Source organism: Eretmochelys imbricata, chromosome 14, assembly GCF_965152235.1.
Source record: "Eretmochelys imbricata isolate rEreImb1 chromosome 14, rEreImb1.hap1, whole genome shotgun sequence".
Classification (NCBI taxonomy): domain Eukaryota; kingdom Metazoa; phylum Chordata; order Testudines; family Cheloniidae; genus Eretmochelys; species Eretmochelys imbricata.
In genome coordinates this window covers 15,813,942-15,829,251 of record NC_135585.1, presented here as the reverse complement: position 1 = coordinate 15,829,251, position 15,310 = coordinate 15,813,942, and the positions used below count along the sequence as shown (strand labels likewise).

General features: G+C 52.3%; 1 protein-coding gene across 2 annotated transcripts in view; it reads left to right on the top strand.

Annotated features, from left to right (window-relative positions):
• The window catches only part of UNC13D (unc-13 homolog D), a 46,700-nt gene that overhangs the window by 26,426 nt on the left and 4,964 nt on the right, over positions 1-15,310 (top strand). For both annotated transcript variants that reach the window (XM_077834141.1, XM_077834140.1), the window contains exons 13-27: positions 659-776; positions 2,224-2,348; positions 3,310-3,400; positions 4,056-4,112; positions 4,748-4,845; positions 5,275-5,326; positions 5,949-6,079; positions 6,626-6,746; positions 7,654-7,797; positions 8,134-8,232; positions 9,532-9,738; positions 10,212-10,280; positions 11,511-11,590; positions 13,195-13,300; positions 13,396-13,467. In XM_077834141.1, the coding sequence (XP_077690267.1) occupies positions 659-776; positions 2,224-2,348; positions 3,310-3,400; positions 4,056-4,112; positions 4,748-4,845; positions 5,275-5,326; positions 5,949-6,079; positions 6,626-6,746; positions 7,654-7,797; positions 8,134-8,232; positions 9,532-9,738; positions 10,212-10,280; positions 11,511-11,590; positions 13,195-13,300; positions 13,396-13,467 (1,570 nt within the window). The remainder of the gene's footprint in view (positions 1-658; positions 777-2,223; positions 2,349-3,309; positions 3,401-4,055; positions 4,113-4,747; positions 4,846-5,274; positions 5,327-5,948; positions 6,080-6,625; positions 6,747-7,653; positions 7,798-8,133; positions 8,233-9,531; positions 9,739-10,211; positions 10,281-11,510; positions 11,591-13,194; positions 13,301-13,395; positions 13,468-15,310) is intronic.

Genomic DNA, 15,310 nt, shown 5'->3' with positions numbered 1-15,310 from the left:
TGGCCCTATTTTGCAGGCATGTGAAGCCAGACTATGCTTAGTGATGTGCTTTGAGATCCCCAGATAACAAGCGCTATGGAAGTACAAAGTATAGCATTAATATTATTATTGTTGAACTGCAGATGCCCACCCCTGCTGCCTATGGTAGGGTCAGTAGTCTGACTTCCTTGCTCTTCTCCATAAGTTTGGTCACTTCTGCCTCGTGCATCGCTCTAGACGTACGTCACTGCCTGCACCCCGGGACATGCTCTCCCTGGATGTTTATGGCAGCAGAACTATTGGGATTCTCTCCATCACCATCTTGCCTGTGAGCATGCGCCAGGAAGCCCCTGATTCTTGTAACGCTGCAGACACGGCCATCGCTACGGGTTGGGGCAGGTGGAGATCGGCGGGGGGGAGCTCACCTCTCACTACCACTACCCCAAGCTGTTTTCCCTTCCCCCGCCCCTCTCTTTCCCTCCACGTGAACACTGTGGGTGCAGCACTGAGCTTTGGAATGGGATGAGGCAGGGCAGGAGCTCTGGGCCTGAGCGAGTCTTGGGGAGTGGCTGATTCTGACCTCCTGGGGTAATAAGAACGTGTTCCTACCTGAGCAGGGTACTGGGCCTGGCCTACGCGCCCCCAGTCTCAGAGTGTGTCTCTTTCCCTTTCACTGCAGCCAGTGGCTGGCTTACAGCAAACTCTACCAGAGCTTAGAGTTTAACTGCACCTGCCTGCTCCACCAGATCACCAGCATCGAGTACCAGTGGATCCAGGAAAGGCTGCGATCTGAGCAGGTATGAGCAGACACCACAGCCAATCTTGGGGCAGAGATCCGGGGAGCCGGGGACAGCCGCCAATAAGCCACGACAGCCAAGGGACCCTCTTCATGTCACCTCTCTCCGGTCCTCGTTGGCTGGTTGAGAAGCGCCGCAAGTTGGTGCTGCTCGGGTGGGAGCCCCCTGCAGAAGGAGTTCCTGGCCTGTGCCAGCTAGGTGAAAAACCTGACGATGGGCTAAGGAGCCACTGCTGACGCCTCATAATACAGACCGTCTTTAAGATCATGTCGTAATCTAGAAATCAGATTGAGGTGGTTCTGGGTTGCTCTTCCCTTTGGCTTCTGTGAGTAGCTTCAGCACCTTCCTAGAAGGATGGCGTTTCTTAGCGGTTTCCTTTGCAGGGAACAGATCATGCTAAAAAACCTGGCTCTAGGCTCTCCTCGAACCAGCTGTAGGGTCTGAGCCTTTGGGGTAGGATTTCACCCCAACCAGCTGGGCTTGTTAAGTGGCGGACATGCTGGGGAGCCATTCTACAAATGGAGTCCCTTGCCCTGGGTGAGAGACTTTGTTACCCTACCTTCGGTGAAGCTGGGACTGGTAATGGGCTGAGAGTCCTTCACCTCGAGGTCACTGGTTCAAACCCAGCAGTGGCTGAAGATCTTTACCATCTGGCAACTCCTCATTGGTGGCTCCCAGTCCTGCCCACAGAGGACTGGTGTTCCCACGGAAACTGCCCCCACCATGGTACCCGGCACCCTTGTTGGCCACCTCTTTACAGGCCGACCCGGGAATGGGCCATGGAGATTGTGCTGCCCTCTCCCCGAAGGGGGCGATTTGCTGAGGCCCATTGGAGTGGAAGCTTGCACTGCTGCTGACTGTTCTATACCCATTCCGTGGTTCAATTCCAGTCAAAAACTACAAATAACACCGTCTGTGTGTCCAGCTTGCCTGTCTGCTCGCCCAGTTCTGGCCCCATTGAGACAGACCTCTGGCTATCAGGTCACGCTCAGGGTCTTAAATTGTGTCCGTATTCCCTGCCTGGGAACGTCTCGCCGTTGCTGTATTTTTCGTTATGGTGGGGTTAAATCCCTGCTTTAAATGCAAAACTCACCTCAGCCTTAACTAGGGCGCCTCTACCAATGCCTCAAGCATCTAGATGGTTTTTAAGATCCTAAAGCAGTCTAGAAATCAGTTTGAGGTGATTCAGTTTTGCTTTTCCCTCTCACTTCCCAGAGTAATTTCAGCGTCTCCCTAGAAGGGCTAGCATTCCTTCGTGCTTCCCTTTGCAGTGGGGCAGATAATTCTTAAAATGGTTTTGGAGGCAGAGGCATGTTGCAAAATCCAGAAATAGCCCCCCTCAGTAGTGAGGCCATGTTGGCTGGGGATAGGCGTCGTCCACCTGAGGAGCTGTGACCATCACAGAGTCACTGTTGCTGCTGATGCATCTTCCGTTTCTTCTTCCCAGAAAGCAGAGCTGGCTGAATCTTTCCAGTCCTTGCTGGCCTATGGAATCTCTCTCCTCCGGAAGTACCGCATCGTCTTCCCTCTCTCTGCCCCTGAGTCCACAAACAGGCTACAGTTATTGCTCAGGTCAGCCAGCTGCAATGCTTCATAAACAGAATAATGTCAACTGGAGAAGAAACAGGGCCCCACCCATCCTCCTGGGGCTAGTGTGGGATTGTTCCCTATGCGACATTATCCAGTCTACCTTTTGACACCCCGCGTATTGGAGCTTCTATTACTTCCCCCGATGAGACTGTTCTACAGGAAAACCTCTCTCCCACTTCCATTCCCAGCTCCCTTTGTTGTCTCCTCTCCTCTGCCTTTCCCTGGTGGGTCTGTCCCCTAAGGAAGTAGACAGACATCAAGGGACCTCCCCCATTCTAAACTGGCATCTTGTCATTTTTTCTTCTGATGCCTAGGGAGTATTCCCTTATGGGCGTGCATTGACTGGGTTAAATAGAGGCCTTTATATTATGGGATAACACTTTTCTCTGGGAGTTTATGTAACACCCCACCCCCACCCCCGCTGGTCAATTCCTGTTACAGGTCCCCCTGGCGGGGAGAGATGAGTCTGTTATAGACCCCCTAGGGAGGTTTGGTTCTTTAGCACAACCTGTAGCAGCTCATGCTTTTAGTTCTGTAGGTCAGCAGTTCATCCCCTGGTATGCTGGCCATGAGGGCAGCTGTCACACTGTGATGGCTTTTGTGTGTTGTTTTAACTCCAAACCGTCCCCTGTAACCTCTCCTGCCCCAAGATATTTCTCACTTCGTGGGAGGTGAATTTGGGCTCTGGACCATAAGTCCTGCCAAGTTCAGAGCCCTGATGAAGAAGTCTTAGCATTCGGTTCTCTCCCAAGCTGCCAGCGTAGGAATATGTCTGCCCCTCTGTCTGTGACCTGGCAGCTAGGCCATAACTTATAGGGAGCCTCTCATTAAAGGAAGCTCTATAGAGGAAAGTGTGCATGGGGAGATGTTGCTGGTGGCAAGGCTCTCATTTCTGAAGCTCTTTGGGTTGTGCTGTGGCTTAGCAATGATTCTCGTTTCACAGGGTCCTGGTCCAGATGTGTAAAATGAAAGCCTTCCAAGAACTTTGTACTCTGACCCCTAACCTTCAGCAGATGGTGATGGAGGCTCTCAAGGTACAGTACAACCTCTGTGCTCTCTCCTCCCCCAACCCACAGGGCAGTGGTTCTCAACTCGCAGCCCACAGGCTGCTTGCGGCCCAATCAGTACACAGGTATGGCCTATGTGACCATCCTCAGGAACATACAGGTAGTATATATGTATTTTGTGTGGATGCAGCCCACATAATACATAGAGAGCTGCATATGTGGTCCACACTGGTAAACAGGTTGAGAACCGCTGCCATAGGGGTTCCTCTGACTTCCTCCTGGAGCCGCGAGCATTGTCCCTTCCCTTATGCCAACGTGCAAAGGCCTTGAGTCCTGACCCTGATTCCAGCAGAGGGGGCAGAGGTAGCGTTTCCAAAGCTTTTCTGCGCTGTGCCTTTGACTGCCCAGTGGGTCCCCTCTAGAGAAGTGCAAGGCGCTCCTTTCCCTCCAGGACTGAGCATGCTGCCTGCTCAGGCTGAGAGATGGAGCCTGGATGGTGAGCTGAGTCCCGCTCCCCGCCATGCTGTGTGTCTCTGGGCTGCTAGCCTGACCTGCGTTCAACCCTGAGTCACAATGAAGGCGTTGTGCCGTTGTGTCTGTTGTGCCTGGATGAATGGGGTGGCTGGGTTGTCTCTGCAGCTCCTGCTTCTCTCCCTTCATTCTGTGTCCCGCTCTCTTCCAGTCAGGAACCACTGAATGGTTTTGTATGCAGAAGCAGCATCTGAAGCCAATGGTAAAGGTCAGATCCCCCTTTCATTCATACACCAGTTTGCTGGGCCAGGCTGAGGGGCTGTTTGGGTAGGAAGAGGGAGGTGACGCTTTCTCAGGCCACAATTTTCAGAAGGGGGCAGTGATTTTTGGATGCCCAAAAGACACCTTGAGCCCAATTTTCAGAGGTGCTGAGCACCTGCAGCTGGGGTAGAAGGCAACCAACTGTCCCCATAAGAAGAAATGAACAGTTGCCATTCACCTCCGGTCCCCTCCCTTCCTGTGTGTCAGTCTGAGCAGGTCACTCCTGCTAGCTTGGCACATCTCCCATTATAACCCGGAATGAAGCAGCCACCCAAAGAATGTCCCACCTTCGCTTGGCAGCATGGCCTGTGGTTAAGGCACTGTACTAGCATGGGGGAGATCTGGGTTCAATGCCCAGCCCTGCTAACGTATTTCCTGTGTGATCTGGGGGAAGTTACTTCACCGCTTTCTGTGCATTAGTTCCCCAACGGGGTAATGATATATCCCTACCTTTGAAGGGGCATGGGGAAGGTAAATCTGTGAGCTGCTCAGATACCACAGTGGTGCGGGCTGTCGCTAGATATGTTGATAGATCACTTGGCACCAAAACCCAGGCGTAACTTTCCATCCTTCCCTTTGTAGACCATGGAGGAGAATGGGAAAGCACTGGTCAAGCTTCTCGTGGAGGTGAACGGGGATCTCAAACAATGCCACAAAACCTGGAACAAATTTTTCACCAAGTAGGTAGATGGTTCCCCCATTCCCCTCCCCAGCATCTACCCCATGGTCTGTCAGCGGCTTTGCTTAGGGTACTGAAGGCAACAACTCCAAAGCACATTTCCCAGCTGCAAAAGAACATCTGTAAATATAAACAGATTATGACACCAAGTATGAGATTGGAAAGCCCCGGGAAACATTCCCTCATGGTTCGTTATGTACTACAGTTGCCTGTTGTTTAGGGAGCAGAGGTTAACTACAGATATCCTAGCTTTCCAGCATTATTGGCTCTGCCGGCTGGAGTCTTTCAGATTGTTTTAGTTTTGTAGCTTCTTGTCACTCTAGTTCACGTCAAAGGGCTCGGGTGGGAGAGGGTTAATTGCACTGGCTTTGACAGGTTGGTCAGTGAGTTGTATCCGGCAGATTCCTGACCTCCTGTTTCTCCCCTGCAGCACTGTGAATGTGGATCTCTTCTTCATTACCTACCTGGAGCTGCAGGAGCTGGTGAGCGGGTGTTCCAGGCTCTCCAGTCAGAGCAGCAGAGAATAAAGCAATGCCCAGGCACTTAGCCAGCTGTCAGAGGAAGGGAATAATCTGAGGTGCCCCCCGCACCCCATGTGCTCCTCAAGGGCTCATGGGAAGAGCTCACTAGTGGTGGAGAATCCTTTGTATTCCAAACCCTGGATATGGGACTGTGGGCATCCTTGGGTTGTGAGGGAGGGACTAATCCTGTCCCCAGCCCCAGAGGCCTGGACACTGGGACTAGCCAGGAGTTTAAGAAAGGCACATTTAGGCAGTGCAGCCTAATGGCTAAAGCAAAGGAGTAGCGATTCCTGGTTTTGATTCCTGGCTTTGCAATTGAGTCAGTTGTAAGTCTGTAAATTAACCGAGTCGCTGAAATTCTCTGGGCCCATAAAATGGGGCTAAACAGGTTTTGGCTGTATTATCTGAACCCCCCAAGCCCTCAAACAGCTGGTGTCCCCAACTTATACATCAGACAAGAGGAAAGTGTGTTGTATCAGCTAATTGGGATGGCACATTTCCTTTCCCTGATCCCATTGCAGGACAAGCATTCATAGATGCGTTCTTATTAACCCTCCTTCCCTGCGGTTCCCATTCCCTGCAGGTGTCATGTCATGTCAAGGAAGAGCTGAGTGAGATTGACAGCAGCATGTCCCAACTCACAGCAGAGAGCCTTTTCCAGCTCTACATAAGCCTGCAGGAGCTTTATCGGATGAAGAGCTTCCTGTTCAAGAGGTACTGACCCACCTGAGCCAGGCTCAGCTCATAGTCCAGTCACATAGAGCAAGATCAACATTAGCAGCACCAGGCAAATTGAAGGGGTTGGGACCACATCAGTGGCTGACTTTCTGCTGGGCCAATTGGAGTAGATTTGAGTGGAATCAGAAGGTTCACTGGCCCAGCCACCTGTCGCTTTAGATTAGTGCAGTGACATCATAAACACTAAACCATGTGGGGGGTTTAATGTAACCTGGACCTGCCACGCTTCAGGCATGACGCTGAACGGGTCTTCAGAGAGCTAGAGCTCTGGATATAGACAAGTGGGGTTCTGGGAGGCAGAGGTAGCTACAAACCTGGCTCAGATAATACTTTAGGCTGCTCTTCTGCCAGCCTATGGATCTCTGTCCTGTGTTGCCAGGTGGGCAGCTGTGCGGTATGTGCTGTGAACGCTGCCTTCTCTGTGAGCCAGGTATTTTTCAGGTCTTAGTGACAGTGGAATGTGTAGGCTCGTGTCTTGGTTCTGCTGCAGCACAGAAACCCGTCTTTTGTCTGTATTCCCAGGGATGGCATCCTTGCTCTGACTGACTTCCACCAGTGGTTTAAGGAAGCCATCCCCAAGTGGCTCCAGAAGACCTACATGATAGCACTGGAGAGGACCCAGAGAGCGATCCAGGTGGACCAGGTAACACTGAGATTGCCATAGAGGGAAAAACTCCCCCCAGCCTTCCTGAGGCTGTCCATCTTTTGACATTGTCTGACCCATCTTTCACTTCCAGCCCATTCTTTTCCCCCAGGACTCCCCCCTTTCTGCTATGTGAAATCCTAAGGATCGGCAGGCTTTGGGACCCCTACAATAGCAGTCTCCTGCACCCCGACAATCAAGTGTCCCCTATCCCTGCTGAGAGCCACTGTGGCAGGCAAGCCCTCGTGAGGGGCACAGGGGTGACAGATGGAACCGGCCTTTCCTCTAACAGCTGATTCTTCGTACCCCAGGGCCCTTGCTCTCTGTGCTCTCCGTAGCCCTGTCCCCTCACAGCATCACGTCATTGCTGACCCTGTTGTATTCTCATGGGTTAAAGACCATGGCTCCGTGGCAGCCTGTGTGAAGCGAGTTGATGAGCCTCTGCTTCGTTCCTTGTCACGAGCCACAATTGGCTCCCTTTGTTGGCAGTCTCAGCAGAGAGGCCAAGGATGGAATGGGCCTTGGAGGGGAGAGACCCACTCTCCTTTAGTCTGGTCCTGCCAGGGCGGGTGAGACCTGATGGGCAGGCAGCGCCACCTCTTCCTGTTCTGCACCTACCTTACGGGCAAAGAGCTTCACAGTCCAGGTGTCTCCCCAGTGCTGCCTTCCCTCACTAAAATCAAAGTGACCCCGACTGGATAGATGTCCATTAACTCCTCCTCTACCATGACATGCCGATGCTGTGGCCAAGAGCAAACTGCCTGGTCTCAGACCAACGATCTGGGGGAGCAGAGCAGGGGAAGGTGAATAAGGGGCCACTTTGCAATAAGAGCTGGCTTTGGAACCGGTTTGTTGGTTTACTTGCAAGTTTCTCCGTAAAATGTTTTTTCTGTCGCCACCCACCCAGCTGATGCCCCTGGGGGAGCTGAATAAACACAGCACGTCCACTGTTGACCTGTCCACGTGCTATGCTCAGATTGTTAAAACCTGGCAGCAGCTGGACTGGCCGGACCCAGAGGAAGCCTTCATGATCATGGTGAAGTTTGTTGAGGTGCGTAGTTGGACAGTCTAGCTGGATCAGTAATAGCAAGTTGTAACTACACTAAGAAGGGGTCATCAAATGTCATGTTTCAGAGCATCAGCGGCAGAGGGTCAGGAAGGAATTCCTCTCCTACCCCTATACATGTTGGCCAAGTGCTTTGGGTTTTTTAATCCCTTTCTCTGAAGCATCAGACGTAGGTCAGTCTCAGAGACAGGGCGCCAGAGAGAATGGCCCATTGGCACGATCTGGGGTGATAAAGCCAACATCTGCCCCCAGCGCAAACCTGTGCAGTGTTCTGTCCACTGTGCGTTACCCATGCTCACTGCCTCTTGCCCTATCCCCTAGGACATGTGTAAGATCGCTCTGGCATACTGCAAGCTGATCAAGAGCCGGGCGGATGAGCTGTCGTCGAAGCAGCAGGACGAGGGGGATGCAGCCAACAGGGTGAGTGTCAGTGTCCACCTCCGCTGGAAATTCAGGGAGAGGAGAGGGATTGGGAGGCTGTCGAGGGAGCCAGGGCAGCCTCTAGAGAGAGCATGTGGTGTGGGGCGGGGGTGTGGTCTGTGACTAGAGCGCGGTGATTCAATAGGGTTGTAGGGGTAATAACATCCCAGCCTTTGTTCCCTAGAGTCCTGTTGTGGGGTGCATTCTGAAGGGAGTGAATTTGAACTGGGGGATTCTGTGCAAGTCCTGGGACGTTTTCGGATGGAAACTCTCATTGATCTCTTGGTGGGGAAGCCAGGGAGGAAGGATTGCTCAGTGGTTAGTGCTAGCCTGGGACGCAGGAGACCTGGCTTCAATCCCCTGCTCTACCATGAATTTACTTGGTGACCTTGGGCAAGTCACTTAGCCTTTCTGTGCCTCAGTTCCCCATCTGTACCATGGGATAAAGCACTGCTCTGCCTCACAGAGGTGCTATGAGGATACATACATTAAAGATTGTGAGGGGCTCAGATACCACAGTAACAGGGGTCAGATAAGTACCTGAGAGAGCTGGATGGCTCCTGCGTTTGCTGCCCTGCTCCCAGGATCCATGGGGAACATAATCCCATACACCAGCTTTCACCTACCTACAGTGTCTCCTACGCTGGCCCAACCTTCAGCATGCATTTTCCCAGCATGTCTATGATTGCACTCGGTGTCTCATAGCCACTGCCAGCTGGGGCCAATTTGTGAGGTCGTGGCTGGGATCAGACCATTGTTACCTCCCCAGAGGAGGGGATGGAACAGAGCTTGCCTGCAGCACATTTAGTTACAGGCTTGTCCAATCAGAATGCAAGGAAATAAATGCCCAGCTATGGTCGTGTATGGGAACTGGGTTCCATCCTTTCCCTCTGATTAGCTCAGACAATTCATCATAGTGTGTTCTTAAAGTACATGTCTGGAAGTCAGATATCTGGGGTCTGGATCTGCCATTGGCTTGGGCAGGAGCCTAATCGTTCTCTGCCTCACTTTCCCCAGTTGTCTGTGCTGCTGGACACGGCTTGTGTCTCCGCAGCTGTTTGTACCAGGCTGTTCATTGATGTCCCGCTGAGTGCATAGATACAGCCACTGGGTGCAGGGTGCCTTTCTCAATGGGCCTATGGGTGCTGCTGCCCTGTGGATCTGATGTGGCTGTGCGAATGAGGGGGCCAGGCCTGGTGTGGGGTGAGGATGGGAATGGAACAGGGGGAGCGGGCTGCAAGCAGCGAGAGTAGTGCGTGTCCACCGAAGTGGGTCTTTTTCTCTTCCCTCCCGCCCCAGCTCTGCATCGTGGTGAACAACGTGAAGCAGCTGCGGCTGCTGATCTTGAAGCTACCGAAGCAGCTGGAGTGGGGGCACCTGGAGCAGCGAATGAAGGACATCATTGAGCCGGAGCAGTTCCAGCACACCCTCCACAACCAGCTGCAGGGCACCATCACCTGCCTCGACCACGAGATCAGAGATGTGGTGCAGAACCTGGCAAAAAAAGTAATCCCCCAGCCTTGCCTTTCTTCCCCAGCCTGGGCTAAGGGTGAAGACTCAGTCAAATAGGGTCCGATCGAAAGCCTATTGAAGCCAATGGAAAGATACCCATGGGCTCCATTGGCCGTTGGGTCTGGTGGATAGAGATGCCAATAGTATGGAGCTAAGTCCCGCCAGCTCTCTCCCTGGGACTGCGTGTCCTGAACCAGTCAGAGGGAGCCAGGGCTGGATGAAGACAAGATCCTTGGGATCGGGCCCTGCCAGACCCAACCCAGTGACATGTTGGAGGCAGCAGGGCACAGCTGGGTGGGCTGCCTCGTTCGGGAGGGAGATCAGGGACTCCGGTGCCAGAGGCAGATGGGGCTGTGTGACAAAGGGGTTGAGCTCTAAGGAGCTGGCATGGCAGGTTCTCCATCAGAAACCTCGGGCATGGTGGTGGGGAGCAAACCCAGAGTTCTAAGTGTGTGTTTCTTTGGCAGCTGGATGCCGGGATCTCCAGGCACATCCAGAATCTGGCAGCCTGCAGTGACTCTCAGGATCCAGAAGATGTAGGTGCCAACCCCTGATATGTGCTGCCTGTGGGAGACGATCAGCCCGGGGTCAGCATGGCTCTGACCAGTGCCCTGCATGTCCCTGAGGCCCAGTGGTGTGCCATGCGCCGTCAGGGATGGCCTAGGAATACCCAGTCCTGCCTCAGTGCGGGGGTGGGTGGGTTGACTCTCTGCTTACGTGTCCACATTGGTGACCAGCTGCTACGCCAAGGGGCGCCATAAAAACCTGCAATAATAATTGTCCTGGGCGGTTTACAGGGAGGAGTCCCCCTCCCTGCCACCCCGGCAAAGCTGCACCCTAGTTGGGAACTGCTGCTAGTGGTTTGAATGCCCTACGGTGCCTCAACCCTTCCTGCTCTGGGCCAGCCTGGCTCCTGCAGGAAGGGAGAGGCACACGCTGCTTGCTGCATGGCCCCGAACCATACTGGCAATTTGGTAGGCTCCTTGCCAGACTCCCTGGCACAGGCAGTACCAGGAACTGGCCTGTCTGTAGGTCTAGGGTCTGTCCCGGCCTTTCATCACATACCAAGTGCAAAAGGCTCATCAGGGCCCTTCTCTGCTGTACTCACAGCACCCCCTGCTGGCTCCTGGCTGTAACTCTCCATCTCCGCCCCACTCAGGCTGTGCCAGCCATGTTACCCGCCCCATGTCTTTGAGAGATCATAGGGGTGCGTGCTCACATAAACACACACGTGTGCACACACACCCCCTGCATTGACTGGGAAGCCAGATGGAGCAGTCAAAATGCAGCTTTGCGAGCCAAGCTGGGCAGGCCAGGAGTTCAATGGGATGGGATCGTGGGGGTTGGTGCTGTGACTGATGGGTTAGGTGTGTGTGTGTGTGGGGGGAAGCCAGGTAGGTCTCTGGCTGTCACCGATCCAGCTATACGCACAGAGAGAATCCAGGCACGGGGCTGGGGGTGGTACCACACCCTGTCAATGTCTGCTGCTTCCTGGCAGACCCAGCCCAAAGGCGCACAAGCTCTCTCTAAAACAAGGAGCCACACATGCAACGCCAAGCCTCCCTGGAGCAGCCCCAGCTCCACTGCAGGGTCAGGTGGGCACAACAGAGTAGGAGGCAGGTGCTGGCTGGCACAGCTGAGCTCTCAGGCTGGGAATGGCAGAGGGGCCCAACGTGCTTAGGAGCTGCTTGGCAGAGAAGTTTCAGATGGAGGCAGGGCCTGAGAAACCCCTTTCCCGTTGAGTTTCCTGATTCTCCTCTCCACAGTCCATCATTCCCCTAATGAAGTTCCTGGAGTCGGAGCTGCAGTACATGAACCAGCATCTGGTCCAGGAGAACTTTAAATGGTGAGCTACGGTGTTGGGACCACAAGTGTCAGCCGTGGGCTGGATGAGGGCAAGTAGGGAGTGTTTGATCCGCACCATTAGCCTAGAGTCTATTGCTATGGACCAGACCAATGGGTTCACTGCGGTTGTGACAAATTGCACACAGCAGCCCCCTGTAGGATGCTTTCTCCGCTACTATCATTTCTCTCTCCTCCAGGAACTGTGCTACCTTATATAGAACCTTCTATCCCTAAAGATCCCAAAGCACTCTGCAGACCACATATATGGAGATCCTTCACCCACTGCCGAAATGCAACCACATCTGGGGTGGAATGCGGCAGCCTTTCTAGCCCAGAATCACTACACACAACAGGCTTTTTCAGGGGGATTTCAGGCAAAGAGAACATACTAACTACAATGTCCCAGCCAGCTTACCATACAGGAAACATCCCGGCACTTGTGAAGAATACGATGGGATCTTTGATCACCACAGTGCTCAGGGCCTTCATTTTAAGTCTATACCCCCATGGCGCCATCCCCGACGCCATCCCCAGCACCATCGTGCTTTCCACCACTGTACTGGGCCATCAGCTCAGCACTGAGCCGAGGGATAGACTGCTACCTGCCCACTTATTCTCACTTCCCACCTGCCATACTAACCTCAGTGACGTTTATGGGGAGCCGTCATAACTTCGTGGCTAGCACTGGATATAAACTGGCCGTCAACAAGTTTAGGCACAAAATTAGATGAAGGTTTCTAACCATCAGAGGAGTGAAATTCAGGAACAGCCTTCCACGGGAAGCAGTGGGGGCAAAAACCAAACTGACAGAGCTTGAGAAGTTTATGGTGGGGATGGTATGATGAGACTGCCTACAATGGCATGTAGCTGATCTGCGACTGCTAGTAGCAAACATCCCTAATGGATGGTGATGGGACCCTAGATGGGGAGGGCTCTGAGTTACTACAGTGGATTCTGTCTCAGGTGTCTGGCTGATGGGTCTTGCCCACATGCTCAGGGTCTGATTGATCAGCATATTTGGGGTTGGGAAAGAATTTCCCCCTGGGTCAGATTGGCAGAGACCCTGGGGGTTTTTTCACCTTCCTCTGTGGCGTGGGCCATGGGCACTTGCAGGTTTAACCTAGTGTAAATGGTAGATTCTCTGCAACTTAACGTCTTTAAACCATGATCTGAGGACTCAGTAACTCAGCCAGAGGTTAGGGGTCTACCACAGGAGTGGGTGAGTGAGGTTCTGTGGCCTGCAATGCGCAGGAGGTCAGACTAGATGATCATGATGGTCCCTTCTGACCTGAAAGTCTATGAGCTGAGGCCATCACCCCAGTTTGCAGTGTATGGGCTATTACGGAACAAGCCGGTGCTCCTCTTGCAATAGAAGTATGTCCCAATACGCACTCTGACACGTTTCACTTCCCCTCCTCCTTTCATGGCCCGGGCTTCTCTTCACTTATATCGTAGCTAAGACCAGCAGCTTCATGTCTCCACTAAGGCACTAGGGCCCTAGGTTTTCCAGCCCAAGGACTGACAGTATCCGCTGTGCTGCACTGGCCTTGTTAGAACTCGCTGTGTGCTGCAATCCTTTCTCTGCCTTTTCCCCACTCACTACAGCCTCCTGGAGCTGCTCTGGAACCACACCCTGAATGAACTGACAACTGCAGCTAACCAGCTGCAAAACTCCTCCAGGTACTACAGGAAGCTGCAGTTCGCCTTGCAGGTAGGCAGCACCTGGCAGCAGAGCATGGGGCAGAGGCCTGGCTTCGGGGGTCTCCATACAGCAAATAACTGTTCACTCCTCTCTGGTTCCCACAGAACCTGGAGCTCTGCTTTCACGCTGAGGGCTGCGGGCTGCCAACGGACGCCCTGCACACGCCAGCATTCATGGTAAGAAGCTGTTGCACCTGTCACAGCTGGCTCTAGCAGAGTGATCTCCCAGCCAAGGGGTCCCGACAAGAGGGGGGGCTGCATGCGCACAAAGTTGCTGGAGCCCCAAGCTTTCATTGCACACCCTAGTAAATCGCTAGCCCTTTCCCTTGCAGGGACAGAGCTCAGAATACGCCCCCTTCATCAGGGAGACGTTTTAAAGGAGTGGGGAGGACTGAAGACCATTGTTGCAGAGGATGTGAGGGAGATCCCCACACCTGAGCCATTCCTTTTAGGTCACACATGTGAGGAACTGTCCCAGACTGAGGTGTCAATAGAAGAACAAATTGATCAGTTATACAGTAATAAGTCACCAGGGCAGGATGGTGTTATCCTAAGAGTTCTGGAGAAACTCAAATGAGAAATTGTAGAACTACTATCTGGGGTGTGTAACCTATCGCTTAAATCAGCCTCGGTACCAGATGACTGGAGGGTAGCTAATGTAATGCCGTTTTTTTTAAAAAGACTCCAGAGGTGATCATGGCAGTTACAGCCCGGTAAGCCTAACTTCAGTAGCAGGCCAATTGGTTGAAACTACAGTAAAGAACAGAACTGTCAGACACGCATAGATAAATGCAATACATTGGGGAAGAGTCAATACGGCTTTTGTAAAGGGAAATCATGCCTCACCAATCTATTAGAATTCTTTGAGGGGGTCAACGAACATGTGGACAAGGTGATCCAGTGCGTATAGTGTACTTGGACTTTCAGAAAGCTTTTGACAAGGTCCCTCACCAAAGGCTCTTAAGTGAAGTAGGGAGTCATGGGATAAGAGGGAAGGTCCTCTCCTGGATCAGTAACTTGATAAAAGGTAGGAATAAAAGGTCAGTTTTCACTGTGGAGAGAGGTAAATAGCACAGTCCCCCCAAGGATCTGTCCTGGGACCACTGCTTTTCAATATGTTCATAAATGATCTGGAAAAGGGGATAACCAGTGAGATGGCAAAGTTTGTAGATGATACAAAATTACTCAAGTCCAAAGCTGACAGTGAAGAGCTAAAAAGGGACCTCACAAATCTGGGTCACTGGGCAAAAAAATGGTGGCTGAAATTCAATGTTGATAAATGCAGTGTAATGCACATTGGAAAACACCTTAATCCCAACTGTACATACAAAAAGTTGGGGGTCTAAATTAGCTGTTACCACTCAAGAAAGGTCTTGGAGTCATCGTGGATAGTTGTCTTAAAAACATCTCAGTGTGCAGTGGCAGTCAAAAAGCTAACAAAATGTTAGGAACCATTAGGAAAGAGAGAGATAATAAGACAGAAAATATCATAATGCCAATATAAATGCATGGTCCGCCCACACCTTGAATACTGCGTGCAGTTCTGGTCTCCCCATCGCAAAAAGATGCATTAGAATCGGAAAAAGTATAGAGAAGAGCAACAAAAATGACGAGGGGGATGGAACAACTTCCGCATGAGGAGAGATTAATAAGACTGGGACTTTTCAGCTTGGAAAAGAGACGACTAAGGGGGGATATGACAGAGGTCTATACCATCAGGACTGGTGGGGAGAAAGTCAACAGGGAAGTATTATTTACCCCTTCACATAACACAAGAACCAGGGGTCCCCTTATGATATCAGTAGGCAGCAGGTTTAAAACGAACAAAAGGAAGTACTTCTTCACACAACGCACAGTCACCCTGTGGATCTTGCCGGGAAGGCTGTGGTGGGGTTCAAAAAAGAATTAGATAAGTTCATGGAGGGCAAGTCCATCGATGGCTATTAGCCAAGATGGTCAGGGATGCAACCCCACACTCTGGGTGTCCCTAAAGCTCCAACTGCCAGAAGTGGGGTTGGAT